This window comes from Nylanderia fulva, unplaced genomic scaffold (genome assembly GCF_048542155.1).
Source record: "Nylanderia fulva isolate GAGA-0341 unplaced genomic scaffold, ASM4854215v1 Scaffold111, whole genome shotgun sequence".
In the NCBI taxonomy this organism is placed as follows: domain Eukaryota; kingdom Metazoa; phylum Arthropoda; class Insecta; order Hymenoptera; family Formicidae; genus Nylanderia; species Nylanderia fulva.
The window spans coordinates 369,488-395,395 of record NW_028189313.1 but is presented as its reverse complement, the minus strand read 5'-3'; the positions used below and the strand labels follow the sequence as shown (position 1 = coordinate 395,395).

Below are 25,908 nucleotides of genomic sequence, written 5' to 3'. Positions count from 1 at the left end.
TTTTAAAAAATTTCAAATATAAAAAATTAAAATTTCCCAAAATTTTTAAAAACTTTTTAGGCCCCCGGGAAAAAAACGTGCCTTGGCACGGTTTTTTTTTCCAAAAAAAATTTTTTTTTTTTGGGGGAAAGCGCACACTCTGCGTAAGCTCTTTAAAAGCCTTTTTTTGTTTTTTAAAATTTTTTTAAAATTTTTAAAAAAAAAAACGGTGAATTAAAATTATTACTTAAAAAAAATTTTAAAAAAAATAAATTTTAAAAATTTTGACAAAAAAAAATTTTGGGAAATTTAAAAAAAAGTACTAAAAAAAATTTGGAAATAAAAAATTTTTTAATAATAGAAATTGACAAATTAAAATTATAAATAAAAAGAAAATTGGGGGTAAAAAAATTTTGGGCAAAATAAATAAAAAAATTAAAATTTTTTTACATAATAGAAATTCGGCGAATTAAAATTTTTTTTACATTACGGAAATTCGGAAAAAAAAATTAGTCTATAAAAAAAATGAATTAAAAATTTTTAGTTTAAAAAATTTTTTTGGGGAAATTAAAAAAAAAAAACCTTCCCTGTCGCGTAGCTTTCCCCTGCAAAAATAAATATTATATGTATATTATTATATATATTCTGTTTTTCTTTTGTTTATCTTTGTTTATCTTTGTTTATAAAGCTGGTGTAAAGGCTTTCAAAAATTTCATTGTGAAAATATAGAATTAAAATTATGTACATAATAAAATTTTGGCAAATTAAAATAAAAATAACGCTTCCCTGTCGCGATAGCCCATAACGGTGCAAAAAATAAATATTATATGTTATATATTATTATATATATTCTGTTTTTTCTTTTGTTTATAAAGCTGTTGTAAAGGAAATTCTAACTGTTAATGAAAAAAAAATTAATTTGGAATAGAGGAATTTTAGTAAATAGAAAAAATCGATAATGATTAAAATATAAGGCTTAATATGCCTAATAATAAATTATAAAGATCAAATGTTTAACTCATATAAGCAATAATTAATATATTATTAATAATTATTTTCTATTTTCTACAATTGATCTATTATAAATTAGTTTTTTTTTTTCAATTACAATTAGAATTCTCTTTTACATACTTTATAAACAAAAATAAACAAAAGAAAAATAGAATAACATTTTCGTTCTGCACATTTATGCTATTAATATAAAAATATTAGACAAGGGAAATATTTAGTCTTTAAAAAATAATCCTAAAATAAAGCAATCCGATATAATACATAACATTGGGTATCTAATCATAAATTATAAAGTTTTGCAAGTATTTCACTTGAGAAGCAAGCTTTTGCATCGTCAGATTCAGAATGCAAACTATCGTTATTTGATTGTGAACAACTAAATTATTTAATATTAGATGTTAGCAAACAGCTCATACGTGATGTTAAAGCCAGGTATTCCCTCAAAGGTCTCTCTACTTTCTTGTCTGTGCAATTCTTGAATTATTATTATGTCTCGATATAATTTAATTTATCGAATTTTTATTATATCTCGACATAATTTTAATTTATCGAATCTTTATTATGTTGCGACATAATTTTAATTTATCGAATCTTTATTATGTCTCGACATAATTCTAATTCATCGAATTTTTATTATGTCTCGACATAATTCTAATTCATCGAATTTTTATTATGTCTTAACATAATTTTAATTCATTGAATTTTTATTATGTCTCAACATAATAAAAATTCTTTGTTCTAGACTTTATATTAGTGATATCTAAACTTCGGATTATATGCAAATAGCATATTTGTTACTTTTTGCACGTTCTACGACAACATTTATAATGTGAAAAAATTATAATAGTTTCAACTAATTAATGTTTATTAATTTAAAAAATTATAATTTATTCACATTATTAATGTTCTAGAATATGCAAAAATAACAAATATGCAATTTGCATATAATACGAAATCTAGTGATATCCAACTTATTTTCTAAATTCACGAAGTTATCATTTTCCTTATTACTCTTGAAAGAAAGATCGATTTGACATGGTGACTAAATTCCAAAATTGTACTTTCCATTTCTTTCTACGAGTTTTGTTAAATTAGTATATCAAGCGTTTTATAAACTTTTTTCGGAATAAAGCTGTCTTCAGTATTAATATTATTGCTAATCGTACATAGCAATTTTGTGTTTGTGTTATTCATTATTTCTATATTATATTATTTAAATTTTCAATTATCTCCTTCAAAATCTTGTCAGTATTACTGTTACCGATTTCCTTTGTTGTTATATTAATATAGATAATACATCTGTAATATTAGTAAATATTGATTTCAAATTCGGTATTATATCTTATAATAGAAATATATGTACATAATCTAAATTAACTGAATTTCTATATATACATAATTTTAAGTTACCGAATTTCTATTTCCCTTTCTAACTGAGAAATTGTAGTCGAAATCACTCAATCATAAAATTAATAAACACTTATTATCAGATTTTAACTATTATATTGTACATATACACCAAATCTTTTAATATACATTACTATCACTACACTAACTTCTCGATACATACAACTGTCAAAATATGCAATGACAGCCGCTCACGAAGAAAACGCTATGACGGAATCAATCGGCATCACGGATTAAAGGCAACAATTCTTCGATACATTCGAGAATAAATAACATGCCTTTTTTAGAAAGGGAATCTGTCTTTCTCTATATCTCTTCTATTTCTATCTTTTATCTTCTTTATGTTATTCTAAATGATTAACCGCAAACTGTTAAACTATCAAACAATCTTGGTTGTGATTCACACAGCCGCGAAACAAACTTCGAGACAACCAATCAGCGTCGCGGAAAAGAGGCTTCAAAACTTCGATACAAATTGAATTCACACAGTTAACATGCCTTTTTTAGATATATATTTATATACACATACACAATAAATATATATAACATATTTTTTCTCTTTAAATTGTTCTAATTAATATTTCAATAAATAGTTATTATAGAATAATTAATGTTGATATGCAACAAAAAATTATATTATATGTATATGTATATATATATATATATATATTGTATATATAATATAATTTGTCATATATATATATATATATATATATATATTTAAAATATTTAAAAATGTTTAAATTTGGTTTTAAAGAAAACGTAAACAATACCGTAAAATAACTATAATGTAAAATACGATACTCTAAAGGAATTATTATGCTTTATGGAAACTGGCTATCTAACAAGCTCGAACTAATGATTATAAATGAAGTATATGATCTTTATGTAGCAGCTGATAAATACAATATACTATACAAGATTTCAAATTAATTTGTGCACAACATTTAATTATAAATACATTAGTAAAGAATGTTGTAACATTTATATAAAATAAATAATTGATGATTATAAGTAAAATATATAACTTTTTTGTACTACTGAGTAATAAACATTTTAAAACAAATAAAAATTCACTATTTTTGAAAAAAAGTTCATATTTAATTCGTTTGCTACATTTATAATAAACAATAAATATTTTAAAGTAAATAAAAATGCAATATATTTAAAAAGTAAAGTATTTGAAACTATGTTTAATTATTATATTATTATATTATATTATTAAACAAATACTTTATAAATAAATTTTTTCAAAAGGTGCAATATAGAATATTAGATTATTTGATTAATTATTATATATAGAATATTAGATATTTGATTAATTAGAAACTAAAAATAAAACATTAATTAGATTGTATAAAATTGTCTATAAAATATTCTTCATGCATTTGGATGCATGCATTAAATATTTTATTATGTATTTTTAATATCTTTTTTAAAAACATAACATTTTATTCTACTGATAATCAAAATTATTATTACCTCATCTTAAATTTTAATGAAACAAATATATTTTGTTTTAATTCTTAAGTAATTCAAATTTAAGTAATCCAAGTATTTCTACATTATATGCACAAATTTTTTCGATGGTTATATAGTAAAAGATTTTTTTGCGTGACATGTTTTAGTTTTTTTTAATGTATACAAAAAATGTAGTTAAACTCTTATAAAAATAACAGTTTTTATTTGCAGCTGAATTTCTGAGTAAAAACAATTTTGTAAAATTTTATATGACTTTAACGGAAGTCAAGATATATGCGAATTGGATCTTGTATGAAATTTCACCAAAATTATTTATTAATTGTAATTAATATTTTTTTATTTTTATTTCAGTTCCTTTTTATTTATATATTCTTCGTTTTCTTTCTTCTTCTCTCTTTTTCTTCCTCCTCTTTCTTATATTTTTCTTATATTTCGTTCGTTTTAACTGTAAATAAAAACGTTTACATATACATATTAATTTTATATATACGGGTTATTATTTTAGACCTATTATTTTAAAATACAGTTGCTTATCTTAAAAATAAAACAATTTAAGAAAAAATATTTTGTATAAGTTTTATCTTTGAGGGGGACGTAAGACAGTGTGATTAATTCATTTAAAGATTATATAAAAATTACGTTCAATTTTTTAAATAAAACATTTTTTATTAAATTATAGTTTACCTCGAAAGTTTTCCAAAACACTGATAAAATACTTTTCCATTAAATACTGTTCAAATTATAAAAGTGAAAGTTTCCAGGATTTGATAAATATTTTGTAAAACATTTTCAAGTTTTGTAATTCAAAAATTGCTTAATAACAATATATATAATATTATAGTAAAGAATATATACTTTTGTTATAGTACTTTGAAAGGCTCTCGAGGTGAACTATAACAAAATGCAAAATAGTTTCATTTAAAAAATTAAAAATGACTTCCCAACAACTATTTAAAGTCAAATTAATGGCATTATCTCTTTTTCGAAATCATGAAAATTTTATACAAAACCTTTTTCCCGAAAATGTTTTCTTTTGAAAATAATTAATTGTATTTTTTAAGTAAAATAAATTAACATTGCATACACACACGCACGTACGCACGCATATATAAAGTATCACAAAAATCTAAAAATGATATCTCATAAACTATGCATTTAAAAAAGTGTTTTAGACAATAGTTAAAAAGATGCATTTAAAAATAATTTGAGCTTAACCGTGAATAACGTTGCCAATGTTGCCACATATTTCCTTTACATTATTGATAATATATATGCATATATATATATATATATATATATATATTCATCCTTATTTTGTGTATAAAAGTATTAAGATAAAATTATCAAAAACTGAATGTTTTAAAAGTTTTAAACTGAATGTTTTGGTTCAGTAAATAGATCTTTTTAAACCTTATAACTTTTATCTGAAACATTTTTTCATAAAACTTATATTTTTTGGGATATTTCAGGGTCCCGGTTTTTTTTTATTCACCCTGTATATTATACACCACACCACACCACACCACACACACACACACACACACGTACACGCAGACGACACGCACACGCTCACGCACACGCACACACACACGCGCACACACACACACACACACACACACACACACACACACAGCGTGTCCCACCTAGATGTGGCAACTCCCTTTTAACTTTTAAATTAAAAGAGATAGACAACAAATATATATGATGATAGATAACAAATATATATGAAATTAAATGGCTCGAACTGAACTTTATTGTGAGCATAGTGGTTGATTATTAAATTATTTTTGAAAATTTTTTCAATATTTTTTTTTAAAAATAATGCAAAAATAAAAAAAATGATCACCTTTTCAATAGCAACATCTTTATTCTTCTTAGAGTAATAAATATTTGGAAATTTTTAATTTTATTTTTTGGAATTTCTTTTAGAAATTCATAACTCAAGTATGAATAGAGATAAAAATCTAAAAAAATCATGGAAACTACTTTCAATAAGTGCAAAAACAAAAAAATGAAGCAAATAAAAAAATGGTCGATTTGTGTATGGTATGAAATACCCCATATAAATATAAATATATATATATATATATATATATATATATATATATATATATATGTTCCGGAACCGTTGAAAATAATTGAGAGTCTCCGCGAAAAGTTTAAATGTCGCGCGATTAAATATATTGAGAACCATAAATCGTCGCATTAGCGAATCACGAATTTCCACGCGACCGAGGCATAGCGCGTAGCCGATCCTTCTCACACCTCTTTGCAATTCGCATTCGCGGTCCTTTTTCGCCAACTTAAGTGCGCGGTGTATCGATTAGGATCTGTCGCGCACCCCCGATCATGCCTATCTGAGTCGCTAATATCCTTCCTCGTTTCCCGTTCCTTCTTCTTGTTCCGGCTCTCAGTGTATTAACACATTGCCTCGTTATTGGAGATTCGTATCACGCGTGGTTCACATAATCCTTCGAGTCACGAAAGCGATTATTTTCCGCCGGTCATCGGCAAAAATTTGTAGAATATTGTGCAAGCGATATTTTCCATTATTTCAGTTTTATTTGTGAAATACATGCATAGTTCGGCTGCAATTACGACCGCATGTATCACCACGTGCTCCGACATTACAGTGTTCCGGAGACTCTCAGAGACCTCGATTTCGCGAACGGTGCATCGCGCATCCGCGTTCGGCTCTTGATCGCTGCGATCTTTGTAAAAATTATCGCGAGAAGATTTCCGTCGAGTACGCGCGCAGCAATTACGATCAAGCACAAGATGTCCGTCCGTTCTCGTTAAAATTTTTGTCCACCGTTCGCCAAGTGTGTTTAATTCGAACTCGAAACTTTAGTTTTTTTTGTGAAAGATCGACAACTTTAGTTTTTTGTGAAAGATCGAATAAACCTTTTTTTAACCATACTCTCAGCTGTTAACAATCAACCCCTTCTTCCTCTATTCCCGATCAAAATTAATTTAATCAGTGCATTCCGCATCAATATACACTTATTAAATTTATAAAAAATAAATTTATTTACCTAATATTGCATATTTCCTTCTTCCTTCCTTTTGTTTTTCTCTTTCTGTATTTTTTCCGAATCCTCTTTTCTCTTCTTTCTCTTTCTTTTTCTTTTTTATGGTCCTTCTTTTTCCTTTCTCTCTTTCTCTCGATTAATCTCCGTCACTTTCTTTCTTTCTATTATATACAATATAATTTATAGCACATGATCGTTACAATGGTATGAATTTGTAAAATACTACTATTCAAGGATGTCTAAATATTCCCATAAAAAAGCAGATTTTATAAAATATAAATGTAGATAATAGAGAAAATATATAATAAAATATATATAAAGATAGATTTTATAATATATATATATAAATATAAACAAAATAGAAAATATATAATAAAGAGGTTGTAAAATTACTACATAACGATGAAAATAGAAATGTATATAATATATTACATACATACTTTCCTGTTTTCTTCTTTCTCTGTATTTTTTTTTTAAACTTACACACACTATCTTTTATATATTTATATATATGATGTATTTTATTCTCTGTATTTTTTTTCTTAACTTACACGCACTATCACATATACGCAGCCAGAATGACAGTTTGACAGTCGTATCATATAACCAACATACGAGGATACAAGTGAAGCAAGTCATAGTGCACGAAATGCTCGACAACCAACAACCAATCGGCATCACGATAAAAAGGCAACAATACATTCGAGATATTGCGAGAATACATAACATGTCTAAAAAAATTAAACAAGGTATATATATATATATATATATATTAAATATTCATAACTAAAATGTATTAAAAAAATATTTTCTTATTTACATAACATATATTTGTATATATAATATTATATACTTATTATTGATATTATATAAATTAATTTTAGATAATAAACTGAAATATTCAAAATTAGAAGAAACGGAGGAATTAACACGCTTCAATAAATCGATTAGGTAAGCTTTTTCATTATTTATTATAACATGAATATCTTTTCTTCAATAATTTTGAATTTAATCATTTAATTTACTTAAAAAATTTTTTAAATTTTGTATAATTATGTGTGATATAAACATTCATTTATTAATGTTTAATTATTTAAATTTCATTAGGTTAATTCATTTTATAACAAAATTTATTATATGTTATTATTTAATTCTTATGTCATTGATTATTACTAATAATTAATAATCGTTTTATGATCATAACTATAATTATTATTATTAATTTAGTAACATTTTATATATTTATATTCATAGTATATCTAAAAATGAAGATATTTAAAAAAAAAAGAGGACATTTCAATTTTAAAACATAACAATATTATTGAAAATACTAATGTTTCGACAAAAAGTGGAAAAGAAATTACAATTATAAATCATAACAATGAAGAGGAAATAATACAGTTCGTATCTGATGAAATAATAGAAACGATACAGTTTGAAGATTCAACTGTGTAAGTTTTTATATTTATTCTTAATTCTTACTATACGAAATTTATACATTTACAAAAATAACATAATTTGTCATCTGTTGTTGATTTTTATAAATCAGTTAATATTGATTTTGGGACAGTTAAATTTAATTTCTCATTTCTACGTAATATCTACATATATAGATTAGAATTGACAAAATATAATTAAATATGTAGTAAAATTAATATCAAATAATGTAGAAAATTATTGTGACTGTGACATATAAAGGGTATTACTGTAAATATGATTTAACCATGGATAAAATGATTAATTTTATTTATGTTAAATTTTTCGAAAAAAAATATTTCAGTGAAATTATTGGTTTTATTGATGAAATAGAAGGACCTAAATTTGTTGGCAAGACTCAACAATATAAATTATTAAAGTTTATTGTAAATAATAATAGCCGGCATCAAATCCAAATGATTGCCTAGAATAAGGAAATTGAGCAAATAGAATTTAATTTGCAACCAAACCGAGTAATTAATATATTATTTATTTACATTTATGTTTTGTTACATTAATTATACTTGGAATAATTTTATTATAATAATTTTTATTTGATAAAAAATAATATTTATATACAAATAAGATGTTAATTCGACAAGATTTATTATTAGTACTAAGTTGTTATTTAATTAATAATTTCAAATTGTCATATTTTAAAGATAATTCACATTGATGGTGCTAAAGCCAAAAAAATAAAATTCCCAGAATTTAATCACGGAACTGTTCCGTATGAACTTGTAATTCAGTCACACACCGTAATCAATACTTTAGGTGCTTTTGATATAAAAGCAACAATTAATATAGCAAAGCCAAAATTAATAAAGTTTGAAGAAATTCCTGAATATTTAAATAGCTATATACGCGTAAGAAATATATATTATTATATGATATTATATTATGATTAAATATGTTTTTAAAAAATGAAAAATTTATTCACAATAATCGATATTTTATTATTAAGTAATAACATACATTTATTATTATTAAATGATAATCCTTAAGAGTCGCCAGTAATAAATAATGAAAAACTCTCCTCCAATTTTAAAGTCGACCAGACTGGCAATAATTTATTTTAAATAATTAGTTTAATTTACAACGTTTCGGCTGTCATTGCAGCCCTTTTCAAGTAATCTATAAACAATTATATACATATAAATATACTCTTAATGCGCTTAATCATACAAATAATTATAGATTTACAAAAATATATATGTTTACATACCAGATTAATACAATAAATCATATTTACAGCAAACCCCCGACAAAATTAACCATTGTTTTGATGAACAATGTATAACTGACAGAAGTAAGCACGAAATAAATAGATGTTGACTGTTAGCAGGAAACTTAGTCACTACGCGTTGAGGAAATAGAAAACCAAAGTACTGTGTCTTTCGCAATTTTTAAACCGTCAATACAAAGTCAAATAAATAGATAAATAAATAAATAAATAAATAAATATGTAACATATGACAATATAATATATTAAATAGCTTCAAGAACGCGATCATAAATCCCACTGAAATTCTCCGTATCTTTTTGTAAATTAATGCTTTTTCTTTGGTTTTTTATATAGAACATTTCTGCTATTTCTCTTTTTCTCGTTTGTTTTTCTTGATGCAGAATCACAGGAGAATCCCAACGGAACTCATGATCGTTACAAGTCCGATGCAAACTAACAACTGAGTGTGATGTCGTGTCTTTTTTAATGTTATTTTTATGTTCCTTAATACGTGTTTCTAAATGTCGCTTTGTTTGTCCAATATATGTAGAGTCGCAATTCGCGCATTCGATCTTATAGACGACATCGGTTCTTTTTAAGTTATCAATACTATCTTTTCCTCTTTTTATCACAGTGTCTAATTTTTTTGGAACGGTATATACTACACCGATTCCATTTTTGTTTATGCAACGAGTAATATTTTCGCTCAAATCTCTAATATACGGCAACACTATAACATTTCGTGTATCAAATTTATCTTGATTAGACGCACCAAAATTACCGCCAAATTTAATCGCCCTAAGTCTCCTGTTAACAATTTTGTTTATGACTGTTAACGGGTAACAATTGTTACGAAGAATTCGTTTGACTAAGATGATGTTTTTCTCGTGAATCATAGGGTCAGCGAGTAAAATAGCCCTGTCCACGAGGCTTGTGATCACACTAATTTTATAACGCATCGAATGGTTCGAAAGAAAATTTATATAACGGCCTGAAAACGTAGGCTTACGGAACCAGTTAGTCGTCAATTTGCCATTAACTCGCATAACGCTTGTGTCTAAAAAACTTAAGGAACAATTGTTCTCCAATTCAAACGTAAACTTTAAACTTTAGTCGAGTGTGAAAACTATTAAAAATCGTAAGCATATCCTCCACTTTACATTTCGGAATAATTGAAAAAATGTCATCAACATATCTGAAATAACAATAGGGCTCAAAATCCAATTGACGCAAACAATATGATTCCAAATCGTCCATAACCATATCAGACAGAATTGGAGACAAAGGAGACCCCATAGGCGAACCGAAAACCTGCTCGTAAAATTTTCCATCGAAAACAAAACTAGTCGAGCGCATGACCGTGTCAATAGCATGTAAAAACTGTGCAATGTTAAATGAAGTAAATTGTGAGATATTATCCCAACGGTTTTCTATTGCTGCTTTTATTAATTCCCACGGTGTGTTAGTAAAAAGCGAAGTCACGTCCAACGAAATCATGACATGATCGTCATCAATGTTTTTATCTTTAATAATTTCAACAAAGGACCAACTATCCTTAATGTGAGATCGAGGTTTCTTGACTGCATTTTGTAAAATCTCACCTAAATAAGATGCAATGTAATAAACCGGACTTCCCAACGTTGAAATTATGATACGAAGAGGGTAACCTACTTTATGGATCTTAGGTAAACCATAGGCACGAGGCAAATTGCCATTAGTACATCTCAATTGTTTGTAAATTGAATCATCTATGAGTCCATTATCCAACCAAGATTTTAATAAAGTTGTGATCTTTGCGTTGAGAGCGTTTAATGGATTTTTATTAAGTGGTTTATAAGTGGAAACATCTTTCAGTAAACAATTCATTTTCCCCACATAATCAGTCCGATTCATCAATACTGTGACTTGGCCCTTATCGGCTTTTGTTACGAAAATGTTACTATTAGATTTCAAAAATTTTGAACAATAAGCGTATCTATTAAAAATGTAACTATCAATATGACTCACATGCTTTTGTTTACTTAAAAATTTTTTTACTGAGCTCGCTACTGAAAATCTCACATTGTCGATGTTATCCTTAGGAAACTTTCTATAATTTGCTTCTATATTTTTTATGTTTTCCAAAACCGAGATTTTCCTATCGTTTTTATTATTTCTAAAAATGGGCACGCCAAACTTGTCACCCAAACTCAAAAAATTCATAACTGAATCCGGAACGCGATAATTACTAATGTTAACAATCCATTTGCTGTAATCTATTTTTGTCAATGGATTTCGAACCCCATAATACTTCCGACAAATGTAATCGAATTTCTTTCTTAAACGCCTTAAAAATTTATTATTATTATTTTAAATTGTTACATAAAATAAGACAATATTAATATATTTTTTTAGTTATACATGAATTTATTAAAACAAATTTTAACGTATCATCATCAAATAATTCTAAATCCTTCGGTTATGGTTCTATTACAAATGGAATTTATAAATTGGAAATAAAAATAAATGATTATGACAATAATAATGAATTCGAGAAAGGGCAAGAAATTGAAATAAAAGGATACTTGAAAATTACAAGTAAATAATTAAAAAATTTTAATTTTAAAAACGAAAGTATATATTTATTATTTCTATTAATGTTACAAATTTATTTTATAGATGACATCTTCTATCTAGATGTTGAAAAAATAACGGATATAAAATGCATCGAAGGAAGAAAAATGTCTCTTATGGAAGTTTTACTTGGATCGAAAGTAATTATGAAGAGGAAGGGTGACGAAAATAAATTAGAAGTGCCAAATAAAGTTTCTTGTAGTTTTTAAGTAATTAAATATGTTAATGTATTATTTATTTTAAATTATTTAAATCTTTATAAGAGAGAGAGAGAGAGAGAGAGATATTAAAAATTTTAAAGTATGTTATAATAACTTAATATATCATAATAATTTAATGTTAAACAGTTAATTTTAGTGTGTTATAATAATTTAATGTTAAATAGTTAATTTTAATGTTATTAATTATAATTTATATGATGTTAATGTTAATTAATTATATTTTCAATAAAGAACATTATTAATAATATTGCTTAATTTGTTAAATTAATAATTCTTTCATGTATCCGCACTCAAAAATCAAAATTAATCTTATATTAATGATACATCAATTTAAAAAAATCATTAATCTTTGCTAAATTGATAATATATTAATATCGTTTTATATACATATATATATTTTTTTTTCAATATTCTAATTATTTATTATACCTTTATTGGTACATTACTTTGTCTATAATATAATAAGAATACATAAAATTATGTATATGTATGTATGCTTAATATATGTATTTTAATATAATTAAAATTAGAAAATTTGAATATTTAAATATATATTGCTAATTATGTAAATATGTAGTACAAATATTGGATTAATAATAACAGAAACATTGGATATGAATATTAACAAAACATTGGGATTAATATTAACATTTAAATTGAAATTTATAATTAGATGTAAAATTATAATTGTACTTATTAATATCTTGCAATTTTACCATTTGTAAAATTAATATTAATTTTACCGATTATTATATTGTAATATTAAAGTATGCTCGCACCATATTTATTATTACTTAAATGATATAGGTACATATATCTCAGTTTTATTAACTCAGCGAGAAATGTTGGTCAAATCGACATCGATTCGACATCTTTTTAATCGAATTGACGTCGAATCGATATCGATTCGACCAATCATTTCTCACTGGAAAGATAAATAGAATTATTTTGTATAGATAGAATGTGAAAATAATAAGATGGCTCAAATCATACGAACATGAATCTTACTTCATTTTATCTTGAAATAAATGAAATTTCTTATTATCTGTTTATTTTATATATTTTTAAAAACGTTTTCATTTAGTTTAACATTTTTATTTAGTTTTTATTTACTTTATTTTTTCAAACTGTTAAAATTGACAATTTATTTGACAGCAGCTAATCTCTCTCTATATCTCAATCTCCTTCTAATATGTATTTTTCATCTTCTCTAATTTTAAGCTTTCTATTTTTTTTCTATCTTTTTTGTTTTCTCTATCTCTTTCCGTTGCCTGTTCTTTGTATTTTTCTTTAGCTTTAAATAAAATATTTAGAAGATTATTAGTTATAATAAAATTTAAATACACACATTGAATATTTTATATATTATATAAAATATTAAATATTAAATATGTGTTTAAATATTATTATTTAATATATATTATAAACATATTCTACATTTTTACGTTTAAATATTTAATTGTGTGGAGAAAGGATATGTGAAGAAATATATTCTCTCTTAAAATACAATATCATAAATGTTATCCTAGACAATATCGATAACATATATAAAACAATTTAAAAACGAATAATAATTTTGATGATATTAAAATTATAAATTCTTAATGTTAAAATTATAGATATTAAAAAATTATAGGTTCTTTTATTTACCTTACATAAATAGTACCAAAGTTTATTAGCGCTGTCAAATTTATCCGGGTTAACATTGTCCAAATATATCGCTAATAGGTACCAGAGAATGATATGCAAGCACCACGCAAACAGGATCATACCAATAGAGATAATAATCTTCTTGGCATGAATAATATCATAGATATGTCGTAGAATAATTAATTTGAAGAGCCATCGTGGTCAGAAATAGGAGATGAGACTGATGTAATTGCGCGATTTCATTTTTTGCCAAATATTTTTCAAATCTTTAGTTTTATAATTGTCTAATAAAAAAATTATAATATATATTTTATTATTATAAATTATTATATTCATATTATTTATCACTTGTATAAAATGTCTCCCAAAATTATCTGATATTACTTTGTTCTTTAAAAATCCAATAATTCTAAGATGCTCTATATAATACGATTAATCTATACTCTATACTTACGAGATATTAATTTTGGTTAAATAGCAAAGATAATATTTTATTTATCTTTTTATAGCTTTAAACTTTAAAATACAAAAAATACTATATTAAATTTTTAATTTATTAAAATAATCATAATTTATAAATGTATTTATATAAAGAATACAAATGGTATATGTGTATGTGTAATTTTTTTATTTTAAATTATTATCTAAATTATTATTTCTTAAATTATTATTAATTATCTTATTTAATTATTTTATTTGAATTATTGCAATGCATGCATACATAAAAATATAAATATAAAATTATTATTGCAATGCATAAAAATTCAATATTTAAGTCTTTAATAGACAACAAAAAAAATAATATTTTCTACAAGAATCTTTCGATCAAAATACCTGCGCTTCCATTAAATTCGCGTATACATTCACCACGTTGTACATACAACGCTGCAGCCGCTGGACATTTCTTATATATTTTTAAATATCTGTCCTCTGTATTATACATTAACCCCACTTACGATGTGTCACGAAATATCATTAAAGACTGTCACCGAACTTTCAGCGATTACGTTCACATCTTTTTCTAACGACACCATCGATCGCCAATCAGACGTTTTTAAAAACATTTCTAATAATTTTTGTAAAGAACTATTTTTGTTAACATATATGTAACATATGTAACTAAAGGTCTTTAACGAGCAAAAAAATTTTTTTTTGTTATAAAATATGTTTCTTTTGGGGAGTATAGGGGTTTATGAAATTAAATCTCAAATATGAGATATTTCATGTTTAAATTCTTGATAGTAAACCAAGAATATAATATGTGACTTGTGCACATTTTCGTTTATCTCCAACGTAAAATTAATTTTCGTTGGAGATGTACGCAAGAAACATCCGCGAATGGCTCTTAGGCCTTACTTATTTGTATTTAATAAAATATATTTTTTATTCATAATACTAATAAGAATACAAAGTTCGGAATGTTCCGATGCTTACTTGCATCTCTTTAGTCGTTAACAATTAAAATATTACATGAAATACGCAACGTTTAATGCAGTTGTTATTTTTCTAGCGGAGTGGTCTTCGAGATTCAACGATATATGGTGAACCTTTAGATATAATTTAAAGAATGTAATTTTTTGACTTTAAACCTTAAAAGTTGAGAACTCACCATGAGGTTGTAGTTTATGTAAATTTCGGGTAAAGTTCATGTCGCTTTGTCACAATTAGTTAGCAATATATAGAGTCAAAGTTGGTTTAAAATTATAAATGTTGTTATGTTTACAGACTGTTTTGTGTGTGTTGTTCTTATATGATCGAACTAATGATAGCTAGTCGTAGATATTCAATTCTTATATACATCTCATCGTGAAGAGACAAAGAGACAAATAAACTTATGGGATGATTTTATTTTTTTCAAAAGTTTATTGAGGAAAAATAGGCCTCGTCAAGAAGATCACTATCCTTCATTATGTTTAATCCATTGTTTTGTTTCTTAATGTGTATGGATTCGGCAATTAATCTTTTGTAGTAGTTTATTTCACGGTCTAATACTTCTATGTGGTCCTAAAAGGGAATTCGTTCTTTGATGCGTTCAGACGTGTCTCATTTGAAAAAAATTTTGTTCCTTTGTGTTCCGTACTGTGAGCACGACTTGACAGATATACTTGAACAATTAATGATGTATGGGACTATTCTGAGGAAGCCCAAACAGCCACATCAGAAAAAAGAAAAAGAATCTATGTGGTCCTAATTTATGGTGTGATTGTATTCTGTGATGTACTGTGAGACGACCGTTTGTTTAGATGTATATTTCTTAATATTAGTTTTTGCTTCATATTAGTTTTATGTTCATGTATTCTTGTTTTTACTTGTCTCTTTATTTGCCCCTCATAAAATGCATCGCAATCCTGACAGTTTATTTTATACACGACGTTATTGCTGTTGGATAGCGGTGTGAGATCTTTATGGACCTTTATGAATCTGTTATGTCTGTTTAGACTTGTCTGTTTTAGATTTGTAACCCATCCTGTATTCAAAGTTTTTTTTAAAAGCGATGGTAACTTATTCACTTAGGTTTTTAATATACGGAATTACAATGAATTTTTTGTTTTCTCCTTCCCTATCTGTCTTATTGTTCACCTCCATTGTATGTAGATTTAGTCGCGAAAAGTTTTTGATTCTATTATTTATGTTTATAAATAAATTCTAACGGGTAACTATTATTAAGTAAAGTGTTTATAATTACAATAATATTTTTTTCGTGAAAACGCGGGTGCGATAACAATAGGGCTTTGTCAATTAAATTATAAATTGTACCAATTTTGTGGCAGATGGGATTGGTTAGAACGAAATGATAAATATCTGCCTGATTGAATCTTTTTTGAAATTAATCTATAATAAGTTTATTATTTTCTATTATAATTCTTAAATCAAGAAAACTAATGTTCTGATTTTCTTCTCATTCACACGTAAACTGGATTCTTGCATGGAATGAGTTAAAAATCTTAATAATTTGGTGAATAGTATCTTTTGGAGCCATTAAAAGAATGCCATCTACATATCTGAGAAATAAAGAGAGATTTATATCTTTCTTGTTTAAAACTTTGTTTTCAAAATCTTAAAGTACAATGTCCGCTATTATGGGGGATAATGGTAATCCCATGGGAGTACCAAAAATTTGTTTGTATATCACATTGTTGAAACAAAAATATGAAGATGTAAGAATGAACTCTATCATATCTAAAAATTCTTTTTTTGGTATTTTGGTATTATCTTTTATGTATGACCATCTATTGCTAATAACTTCGAAATGCTAAATCGACAGGAACATTAGTAAACAACGAGACCACATCAAGGGACACCAAATTGTAAGAAGGATCTATTTTTAATTTTGAAAGAATCCTGTACAGTTCGAAATTTTGAACGTGGCTGCTCGTGGTAAACTTTTTGTGAGGATGTTTTGGATGTAATTAGCTATATGGAATATAAAGAACTGAAGACACAATAATTTTAATTTTTGTTAATTTTTGACGAAAGATATACTTAGCCCTTTTTTTAAATATCTGTGATGTCTTTTTTACGGATATACATATACTCCTCATATATACGGGGTATCATTTTAATTATGCTCCTCAATTATTATTGTAGAAAGTAGTCGGATGAAAAAAGGTAACCTTCAGTTTATGATAGATTTACCTTGTTCAAGATTATTTCAAGATTAATTTTTTTCAAATGGAATAACCTATTTTTAATATTGAAAATCGATAGAGGAGGGAATTTCACATTTTAGAACTATTTGGGAATATGTGAGATTAGATTGATCCCTAAAGGTCATCTTGTTTTCTTGTGTGTAAATTAGTTTGATGAACGAAACTGACAGTTCTGGCTAATCAAGATTGGTAAATGAGAGCCAGTCAAATGTCCTTTAGAAGTCAATCTGATCCCACATATTATCTTATGTTTTTAATGTAAAATTTCCATATCAATTTTCGATGTCAAAAATAGATCATTCTATTTGAAAAATTGATAACCTTGAAATTAAAGGAGAATGTCCAAAAAGTGCGATTTTTTTGACCTCGAGCGGAAAGTAAAATTTGAATTGTTTTAGGTCTCATACATCTAGAATAATGTAAAAACCATAGTGGTTTTTCCTAGAAATGCAGGGAACATTTAAATATCATATGTTTAGAGAAAATCACATAAATCGATATCTCACAATAAATCAAGATTGCTTGATGTTTCAGTCGAATATTTTGGTGAATATTTTGGTAACATCAACTTTCCAAGATCATTTAAACCAATTTTAATGTCGGTCAATAATATATATATATAGAGTGTCTAATGTCCGACCCGGGCTCTTTATATTGGAAACGACTTGAGATACGAAAAAATGTTTCAAACAAAAGTTATAGGATTTCGAGGGGAACATAAGATCGTGCCATTGATTTGACCTTGAATAGTCATGTGAAGGTCACATAAAGGTCACCTTCAACTTTTTAAATGAAACTACCTGTTCGCGAACGCGCTGCGTAAGAAAGGGTTGCGCGGCACAAAGGATGAGTCACTTTTTTTATCAAAAGACTTTAATTCTCTAACACACTTAATAACAAATACACTTTAACAAACTTCATACAAATGTTAATTATTTTACATTGAAATCGTAATCAAAATCAAAATGCGGAATAAGCGGCGGTCGTCAACGAATTTTAGCGGTTTATCAAGTATGCGGTTTGCGTTATGCGGTTCACGGCGGAAAAGCGATAAGGCTGCTAAGCCGGGTGTGAGCTCTTCTTTTATAATTTTAAGGATGGAGCCCACCTTCGCGTGAAGCGCCAATAGTTTTGCGGATTTCAAACGTTGCGCGAGGTGACCTGAGCGCATTACGCGTAATTGGCCGCTGTCAAAATTAACGGGACGACGGCTGGCAGAAAGCATGCGCGAGCGGGCGATCGCGATAATTATTGGTGAAAAGAGGCGCCCGTGATAAGCCGCGCATGCTCACTGAAAAATAATTATTCGGCGGAACGGTTGTGGTACCGTTAATTGTTGATGTTTTGAGCGGTTTTTTCCGAAACAGATTGATTTATGTCGCTGTTTTCTCCTCGAAAAACATACAAAAACGATTTGCTGAAAATATCGATTGGTCTAGAATCTTCTAAAATATTCTGTTCGAATATAATATTCTATTATGCGGATAATATTTTCTGATGCGTTTTGAACACTACCTATTTTTTATTACATATTCTTGTATGTTATTTCAAAAGTTTTACAAAACCCTATACTAAAATATGTTTTTATAGAGTTCTTGTTGAGTTATTGTTTAATAGTATGAGAACTGGTGCGCCGGTTGTAAGCCGGCGCGTTCTCTGCCCAACGTTTGATTGCGAACGAGATGATGTTCCAGCCGTGAGGCCGTTCCTCTTAATGCAGGATGTAACGCAGGGTAGATGAGTCCGTGTGTGATATCCACACGCGGAATAACTACTATGTTCCGTTCCTTATAACACAAGATTTATTATTGCGGCGTCCGAGTGTGCCGTTCGTCGAAGTACAGAAATCTGTTGACGATATACGCTCAGTGTTGTGTGTTTTTGCGGAGAAATAAGTAAAGGGAAGTGTACCGGAGGAGCGTTCGCTCCTCTATTTATATTTTGGGGCTATCCCCACGTATTTTCAGCCGAGAATCGCGTAAGACCATGTTCTCGAGCAATACTTATATTTCACGATTGGCTATTCTCTGATCGTCGCTGTAAGCACGAAACATCCCGCCCCCCTTGAAGGTCATGTCTTCAAATTAAGCTCCGCAACCAGTCGATTTATGAAATTTACGTTGTAATGAAGATTTCGTTATGGAGCCCTGTTTAACAATCAATAATGGGAACGTGTCAAGCGGCGTGATATGAATTCAACAACGAATGGAAGCAATCGCGCCCAGTGCGTCGCAGAATGAAGTAAAGATACGCAACAAGCACATGCAACGAAAGAAATGCTTGAGTAAAGATTAAACGAAACACATTCTACAATAAAAAAGAAACGGAACGCAACGCTAAACGATTCAAAATAATAAAATAAATATAGCGCGCATTTTACAATAATAAAAAAAAGAAACGGAATGCAACGCTAAACAATATAAATAAAATAAATAAAAAGGCGCGCATCGTGCCACATGCATAACAAGTACAGCGTAGAAGGAACGCGCGTACAAATAATTTAATCGATCGTGGGTTTGTCCGTGTCATTTATTGGCAATATTGCCAGTTTTGTCAGGGGCCTTGTGACTTGTCCTCGTGCCGTCTTTAACGTGACCGTTCGGACAACACCATCAGCGCCCGGATGCACTCGTTCAACTCGGCCCAATAACCACTGCAATGGTCCTAGTCCTGGCTGCTGAATTAATACAAGCTGACCAATTTTTAATTGCTGCCCCTGGTTAGCTTTCCACTTCCTCCGCTCGATGAGAGTGTGCAAATATTCCGTACTCCAGCGTCTCCAAAAATGCTGGCGCATCTGTTCCACGCGCTGCCAGCGTAACAGTCGTCCCGGATTCTCCGCTGTCAAATCTGTAACTGGGAAGCTATTAAGCGCTGCACCAATCAAAAAATGACCCGGAGTTATGCAGTTGAGATCGTTTGGATCCTCGCTTAGCGCTGTTAATGGTCGCGAATTTAGTACGGCTTCTATCTCACACAGGACCGTCTGCATTTCTTCAAAAGTGAGGTTCGCGTTTCCGACCACGCGATTCAAATGTATTTTCGCGGATTTCACCGCTGCTTCCCATAGCCCCCCGAAATGTGGGGCATGGGGCGGTATAAATTTCCAAACAAACTCGTTCCGCCGCGCGAACTGACGCACTTTTTCCTGCCCTTCAGGGCTATTGACTATTTCATATATTTCCCTAATTTGCTTATTGGCTCCGACGAATGTCGTGCCATTGTCGGAGTACACGCACGCCGGCCTGCCTCTTCGCGACATGAATCTTTTAAACGCCCCCAAGAAGGCGTCCGCCGTGAGATCGCTTACGATCTCCAAATGCACAGCCTTGATCGCAAAGCACACGAGAACAGCGATGTAAGCCTTCAGCATCCCGGCGTTGCGCCGCTTAGATTCCTTTATAAGTATCGGGCCGGCATAGTCTACGCCCGTATGCGTGAATGGCCTTGACACGTTTACCCGTGGTCCAGGCAAATCCGCCATCACCGCCTGAGATGCTGCCGGCCCACACCTGAAGCACGTTACGCATTCGCGCAACACCCTGCGAACCGCTGAACGTGCCGCCAAGGGCCAATAGCGCTGACGCACCGCGCATAGTCGTGGCCTGCAGTCCCGCGTGCAAGCTCCTAACGTGCTCTCCTTGAACAATTAATGTTGTAAGAACGTAACTTTTCGGCAGCAGCATGGGGTGCACCGTATCCGGCGGCAACGCCGCCCTGCTTATCCTACCTCCAACGCAAATGACGCCACACTCGTCCATAAATGGTGACAATGATAATATACGACTCCCGCTGCCGATGCTCTGGCCCTCGCTCAAACGGCAATACTCTCCTGGGAACGACCCGCGCTGCACACAACGTACCACGACCTGCATGGCCGCGATCATCTCCTGATGAGAGATCGATGACCCAATGTCCTCAGCCCGTCGCGCACGACCGAATCTCAAACAATATGACACTATGCATAGTATTTTCTCCAGGCTCGAAAATTTTTCTAATAACCCCGAGACTATCGGTCGATCTCCGACCGCCACGACAGCGATCACTCTTTTCTGCTCGGGCAGCTCTCCTGATATCTCGACGTTCTTAATCGGCCAATGTCCCTCGTTAAGTCGAAGGTACGCCGGTCCTTCCCACCACAGACCAGATACGGCCAGAGTCGCCAAGTCCGCGCCACGCGATAATATATCGGCCGGGTTGTCCGCGGACGGCACGTGTCGCCAATCCGCGCCCTCGGTCAAACGCTGTATTTCTCCAACTCGGTTCGCGACGAACGCGCTCCATTTGCGAGACGAAAAACGAATCCATTGTAAGGTAATGGTGGAGTCCGACCACAGAACCACCCCCGCGGCGGGAAGCCCGACCGATTCTCGAACCTTTTCTATTAATTTTGCCAACAGCAGTGCCGCGCTCAACTCTAAGCGCGGTAATGATATTGCCCTCATGGGCGCGACTCGCGATTTCGAGACCAGTAACCGTACTCGGCATTCCTCGGAATTGTGTGTTCTTACGTACACGCACGCACCATAAGCACGCTCGCTCGCGTCGCAAAAGCCGTGCAGCTGCACGCCCCCGGCATCGATCACGCGGCCCACGAAACGCGGCACGCGCAACTCACTAAGATTTGTTAATTGTTGTTTTACTCCCAGCCAACGCGTATGGATGTCCTGCGGCAGCGACTCATCCCATCTAACCTGCGTCTGCCATGTGTCTTGCAGAATTAACTTTGCTACTACCGTCAATGGCCCCAGTAGCCCCAACGGATCAAAAAGGCTCGCGATCTCCGATAAAATAGTTTGCTTGGTTACGCAATTGGCAGGCGAGCCGCTCTTATAGTCGAATTTGAAGCTATCAATAATGGGATCCCACGTAATTCCCAGGATCTTAGAGCTCGAGTCCCCGCCCAGAGACACGCTCGCATCCGTCGCGTCCTCCTACGTCCTGCAACAATTCTCGGCAGTTGGATGCCCACCTGTCGAGCTCGAATTTTCCGCGCTTCAGTAGCGCAACCGTCTCCCCGCGGACGCGCCTCACCTCCGGCAGGGTGTTAGCGCCGGTGAGCAGGTCGTCGACGTAGAAATCCCGGAGCACGCACCTTGACCCGATCGCGTACTCGTCCGCATACTTTTGTGCCAGGTGCTGAAGGCACCTGGTGGCCAGGAATGACGCCGGACTCGTACCGTACGTGACCGTCAGCAGCTCGTATTCGCCGATCGGCGCTTCCGAGTCTTCTCACCACACTATTCTATGCAGATGTGTCTGCGATTCGTGCAGCAGTATCTGACGATACATTTTAATTATGTCCGCCACGAAGACATACACGAATATCGAAAACGCATTAATATTGCGATCAATTCCTGCTGAATAATCGGACGTATTCGCAAAGCCTCGTTGAACGAAACTTCCGTGCTGGTTTTGCACGAGGCATCGAAAACCACGCGTAACTTCGCGCATGGACCGGTCCCCTTTATTACCCCGTGATGCGGCAGATAGATAGGCTTACCCCCGATCGAACCCGCAGGTGCGACTCTCATGTGCCCCGACGATTGATATTCGCGTAAGAGCGCTTTAAACCCGGGTTGCGGTTAAGCCGCTTCTCGAGTGCAAGAAAACGCTTTATCGCTGTTTTGCGCGATTTGCCGAGCCGTTGAAATGTGTCCTCTTTTAGCGGCAATTTCACTACATATCGGCCTTCATCGTTCGTCGACACGTTCATCATGAAGTGACTTTCGCACGCCTGCTCGTCGCGGGTATAACTGTTAGAACCCGCCAGTTCCTCGATTTGCCAAAATTGATTAACTCGTTCGTGGAGCTGCGAATTACTAATCGTCGCGTGTAACGCACGCAATTTGGCGCTCGATCGCGAGGTGCCACCACCCGTACGCCCGGCCAAAATCCAGCCCAAACGTGTCTTTTGCAAAAGAGGATGCTCGAATGTCGCACGAATTTGGCCCACGCACGCCAGCTGCCAAAACAGATCGATTCCGATTAATAAATCGATGTCGGAAGACACGTTGAATTTCGGGTCCGCTAGATCGATGCCGGTCGGCAGCCTGAAGGCCTGACGCTTCAGCGTGCTCGCCGGAACTCTATCTGCGATTTGATCGGTGACAACGCAGTCCAGCTCGGCCTCGAACGAACTCAGTCGCGACCGGAGTTTGACTCGCGCCATCCGATTCAAAACGGATGTCGAGCCGAATATGCCCGACATTGACATTTCCATAGACCATGTCTCTAATTTTAATTTCGCTACGAATTTAGTCGAAATAAAGTTCGCCTGTGCTTCTGCATCCAACAAGGCACGGCATGCCACTCGTGAGTCGCCTGCGCCGTAAACGTACACAACCGCTGTCGACAGCAAGGGCTCCGCACCGTCCCCCCCGACCGCGCCGTGTGCGACCACGGCGGTAGGGTCGCTCGCGATCGGAGTCGAATTGTCCGTCGTTGAGCCGACGGTCCGCGAATTCTCGATTCCCCTTCCCTGATTCGAGAGATGTAGCAACGTGTTGTGCTTCAGCTTGCATGTCCTGCAGCCGCTCGACGAGCACTCGGCCGCCACGTGATCACGGCTACGCAAGCAATTCAAACAAAGTTTTCAGCCGCGCATCTCACCTATGCGCCGGTTTACCGGAAGTGCTAAGAAGCCTCTACAAAAGTAGATCAAATGCGCACTCCCACAATAAGTGCACTTTTCCCCCTCGACCGTCGCATGCAGCGCGTGCCGCCCCGAAGTCGATCGCGCCCGCGAACGAATGTTGGAGTGCTCGGAAGCGCCTAATCCCCCCCCAGCCGACTTCTCTAAAATCTGACTACGATGGGCGAGAAAATCAATCAATTCCTTGAAGGCGGGCAACTCCGAGCCCCCCAGGGAAGCATGCCACTCCCTGGATGTTACGTGGTCTAATTTGGACGTAATTATGTCCATTAGCAACGCGTCCCATTTGTCGGCGTTGCAGTCCAATGCAGTCAACGCGCGTACGTGTGCCGCTGCACCGTCCGCCAGCTGCCGAATGCCACTCGCGCTTTCTTTTGTAATCGCCGCTAATTCGAATATTGCCTTTATATGTGTCTGCACGTTTACACGCTTGTTGTTGTAACGGTCTTTTAGAATATTCCACGCAAGGTCGTAGTTATTATTCGAGATCTCTAATGTTTTGATGATGTCGAGAGCTGAACCCGTCAACGACGCTCGCAAATATTGAAATCTTTGTATATCGGATAATGTTTTGTTGTTATGTATGACCGACATAAACGTGTCATGGAATGGGAACTATTCCTCGTACTTTCCCGAAAACGATGGTAAATTTAATTTCGGTAAGCGGACGTGTGTTGCAGCTTCACTCTCGGATCGCGTTGATCCTGGCGTGGAGGCCCGCGGACTATTTTGAAATAATCGCTGTCATTTTGTAATAATCGCCGCATTCTCGCGCACAACGAATAGTATGTTGTCTTTGAACGCGACTCTGTCATCTATCTCGGCCTCGTCTGTTGCCTCTAATTGCGACTGCACCTTGCAGTAGTTTTCCCATATTGGGTCTAAGCGCGCGCGCCTCACTTCCAATTGCGCTCGTGCCTCGTCATCTACCGCGATCACGCTGTTCACAAATGTTTCCATCCGCGTGCACGAGCCCTTTATTATTCCGCGCCTTCTTTACAGCGCCGCTACCTCCGATGCCGTTACGTTTGACGTCGCCGCACCCGCGCCACTTGTACCAGGGCTACGGTCGATCGGCATTTTTTCGGATCACAAATAATTTACAGTGACTAACGCTAATCGAGTATTTACAAATAATAAATAAATAAAATAATTGCGCAGCGCAAAAAAATGATTGGTGCAGGCTCAATTACAGCTTACCCAGCTACGCTTCCTCTTCTCTGCCCGGCGCTACGCCGCCACTCGAGGTGCCGCTCCGACGAATATCGTCTCTCCCTGCGTGCAGCTCGGCAGCCCCGGTCACCGTCCTCCACGTCCACCGTGTCACACTGACTGCCGCCCTGGTACGTGGCCGACACCCTCGCCGTTTATCCGTACTCCGACTCGAGTCGGTTTCGCCTCCTCCGAGACGCCCGCCGCCTCCGGAAAATATCCGGCTCGAAGGATCAAATTGTTTAATAGTATGAGAATTGGTGCGCCGGTTGTAAGCCGGCGCGTTCTCTGCTCA

The 25,908-nt window shown here is 32.7% G+C and overlaps 3 protein-coding genes across 3 annotated transcripts; all 3 read right to left on the bottom strand.

Moving 5' to 3' along the window:
- Positions 1-20,246: 20,246 nt before the first annotated feature.
- Positions 20,247-21,119, bottom strand: LOC146724910 (uncharacterized). The gene has a single exon (XM_085488362.1). It carries the CDS (start codon positions 21,117-21,119, stop codon positions 20,247-20,249), a length of 873 nt encoding a protein of 290 aa, XP_085344488.1.
- Positions 21,120-21,135: 16 nt separating this feature from the next.
- On the bottom strand, positions 21,136-23,280 carry LOC146724909 (uncharacterized). Its single transcript, XM_085488360.1, has 3 exons — positions 23,067-23,280; positions 22,781-22,974; positions 21,136-22,680 (listed from the first exon to the last, which is right to left on the bottom strand). Exons 1-3 carry the CDS (start codon positions 23,278-23,280, stop codon positions 21,136-21,138), a joined length of 1,953 nt encoding a protein of 650 aa, XP_085344486.1.
- LOC146724908 (uncharacterized) lies at positions 23,277-25,275 on the bottom strand. The gene is made up of 4 exons (XM_085488353.1): positions 25,257-25,275; positions 24,642-24,916; positions 24,359-24,393; positions 23,277-24,315 (listed from the first exon to the last, which is right to left on the bottom strand). Exons 1-4 carry the CDS (start codon positions 25,273-25,275, stop codon positions 23,277-23,279), a joined length of 1,368 nt encoding a protein of 455 aa, XP_085344479.1.
- Between the last annotated feature and the right edge of the window lie 633 nt (positions 25,276-25,908).

What these genes read in the sequence shown, in the direction of transcription:
- LOC146724910 (XM_085488362.1), bottom strand. Translation starts at nt 21,119, where the DNA reads ATGCTGAAGGCTTACATCGCTGTTCTCGTGTGCTTTGCGATCAAGGCT.
- LOC146724908 (XM_085488353.1), bottom strand. An exon ending in TTACGTCCAAATTAGACCAC is followed by an intron (nt 24,394 to 24,641) that starts GTAACATCCAGG and finishes CTACTTTTGTAG; the next exon opens with AGGCTTCTTAGCACTTCCGG. An exon ending in TCCGGTAAACCGGCGCATAG is followed by an intron (nt 24,316 to 24,358) that starts GTGAGATGCGCG and finishes TTGCTTGCGTAG; the next exon opens with CCGTGATCACGTGGCGGCCG.
- LOC146724909 (XM_085488360.1), bottom strand. Translation starts at nt 23,280, where the DNA reads ATGAGAGTCGCACCTGCGGGTTCGATCGGGGGTAAGCCTATCTATCTG. An exon ending in AATGCGTTTTCGATATTCGT is followed by an intron (nt 22,975 to 23,066) that starts GTATGTCTTCGT and finishes TGTGGTGAGAAG; the next exon opens with ACTCGGAAGCGCCGATCGGC. An exon ending in GCGCTAACACCCTGCCGGAG is followed by an intron (nt 22,681 to 22,780) that starts GTGAGGCGCGTC and finishes TGCAGGACGTAG; the next exon opens with GAGGACGCGACGGATGCGAG.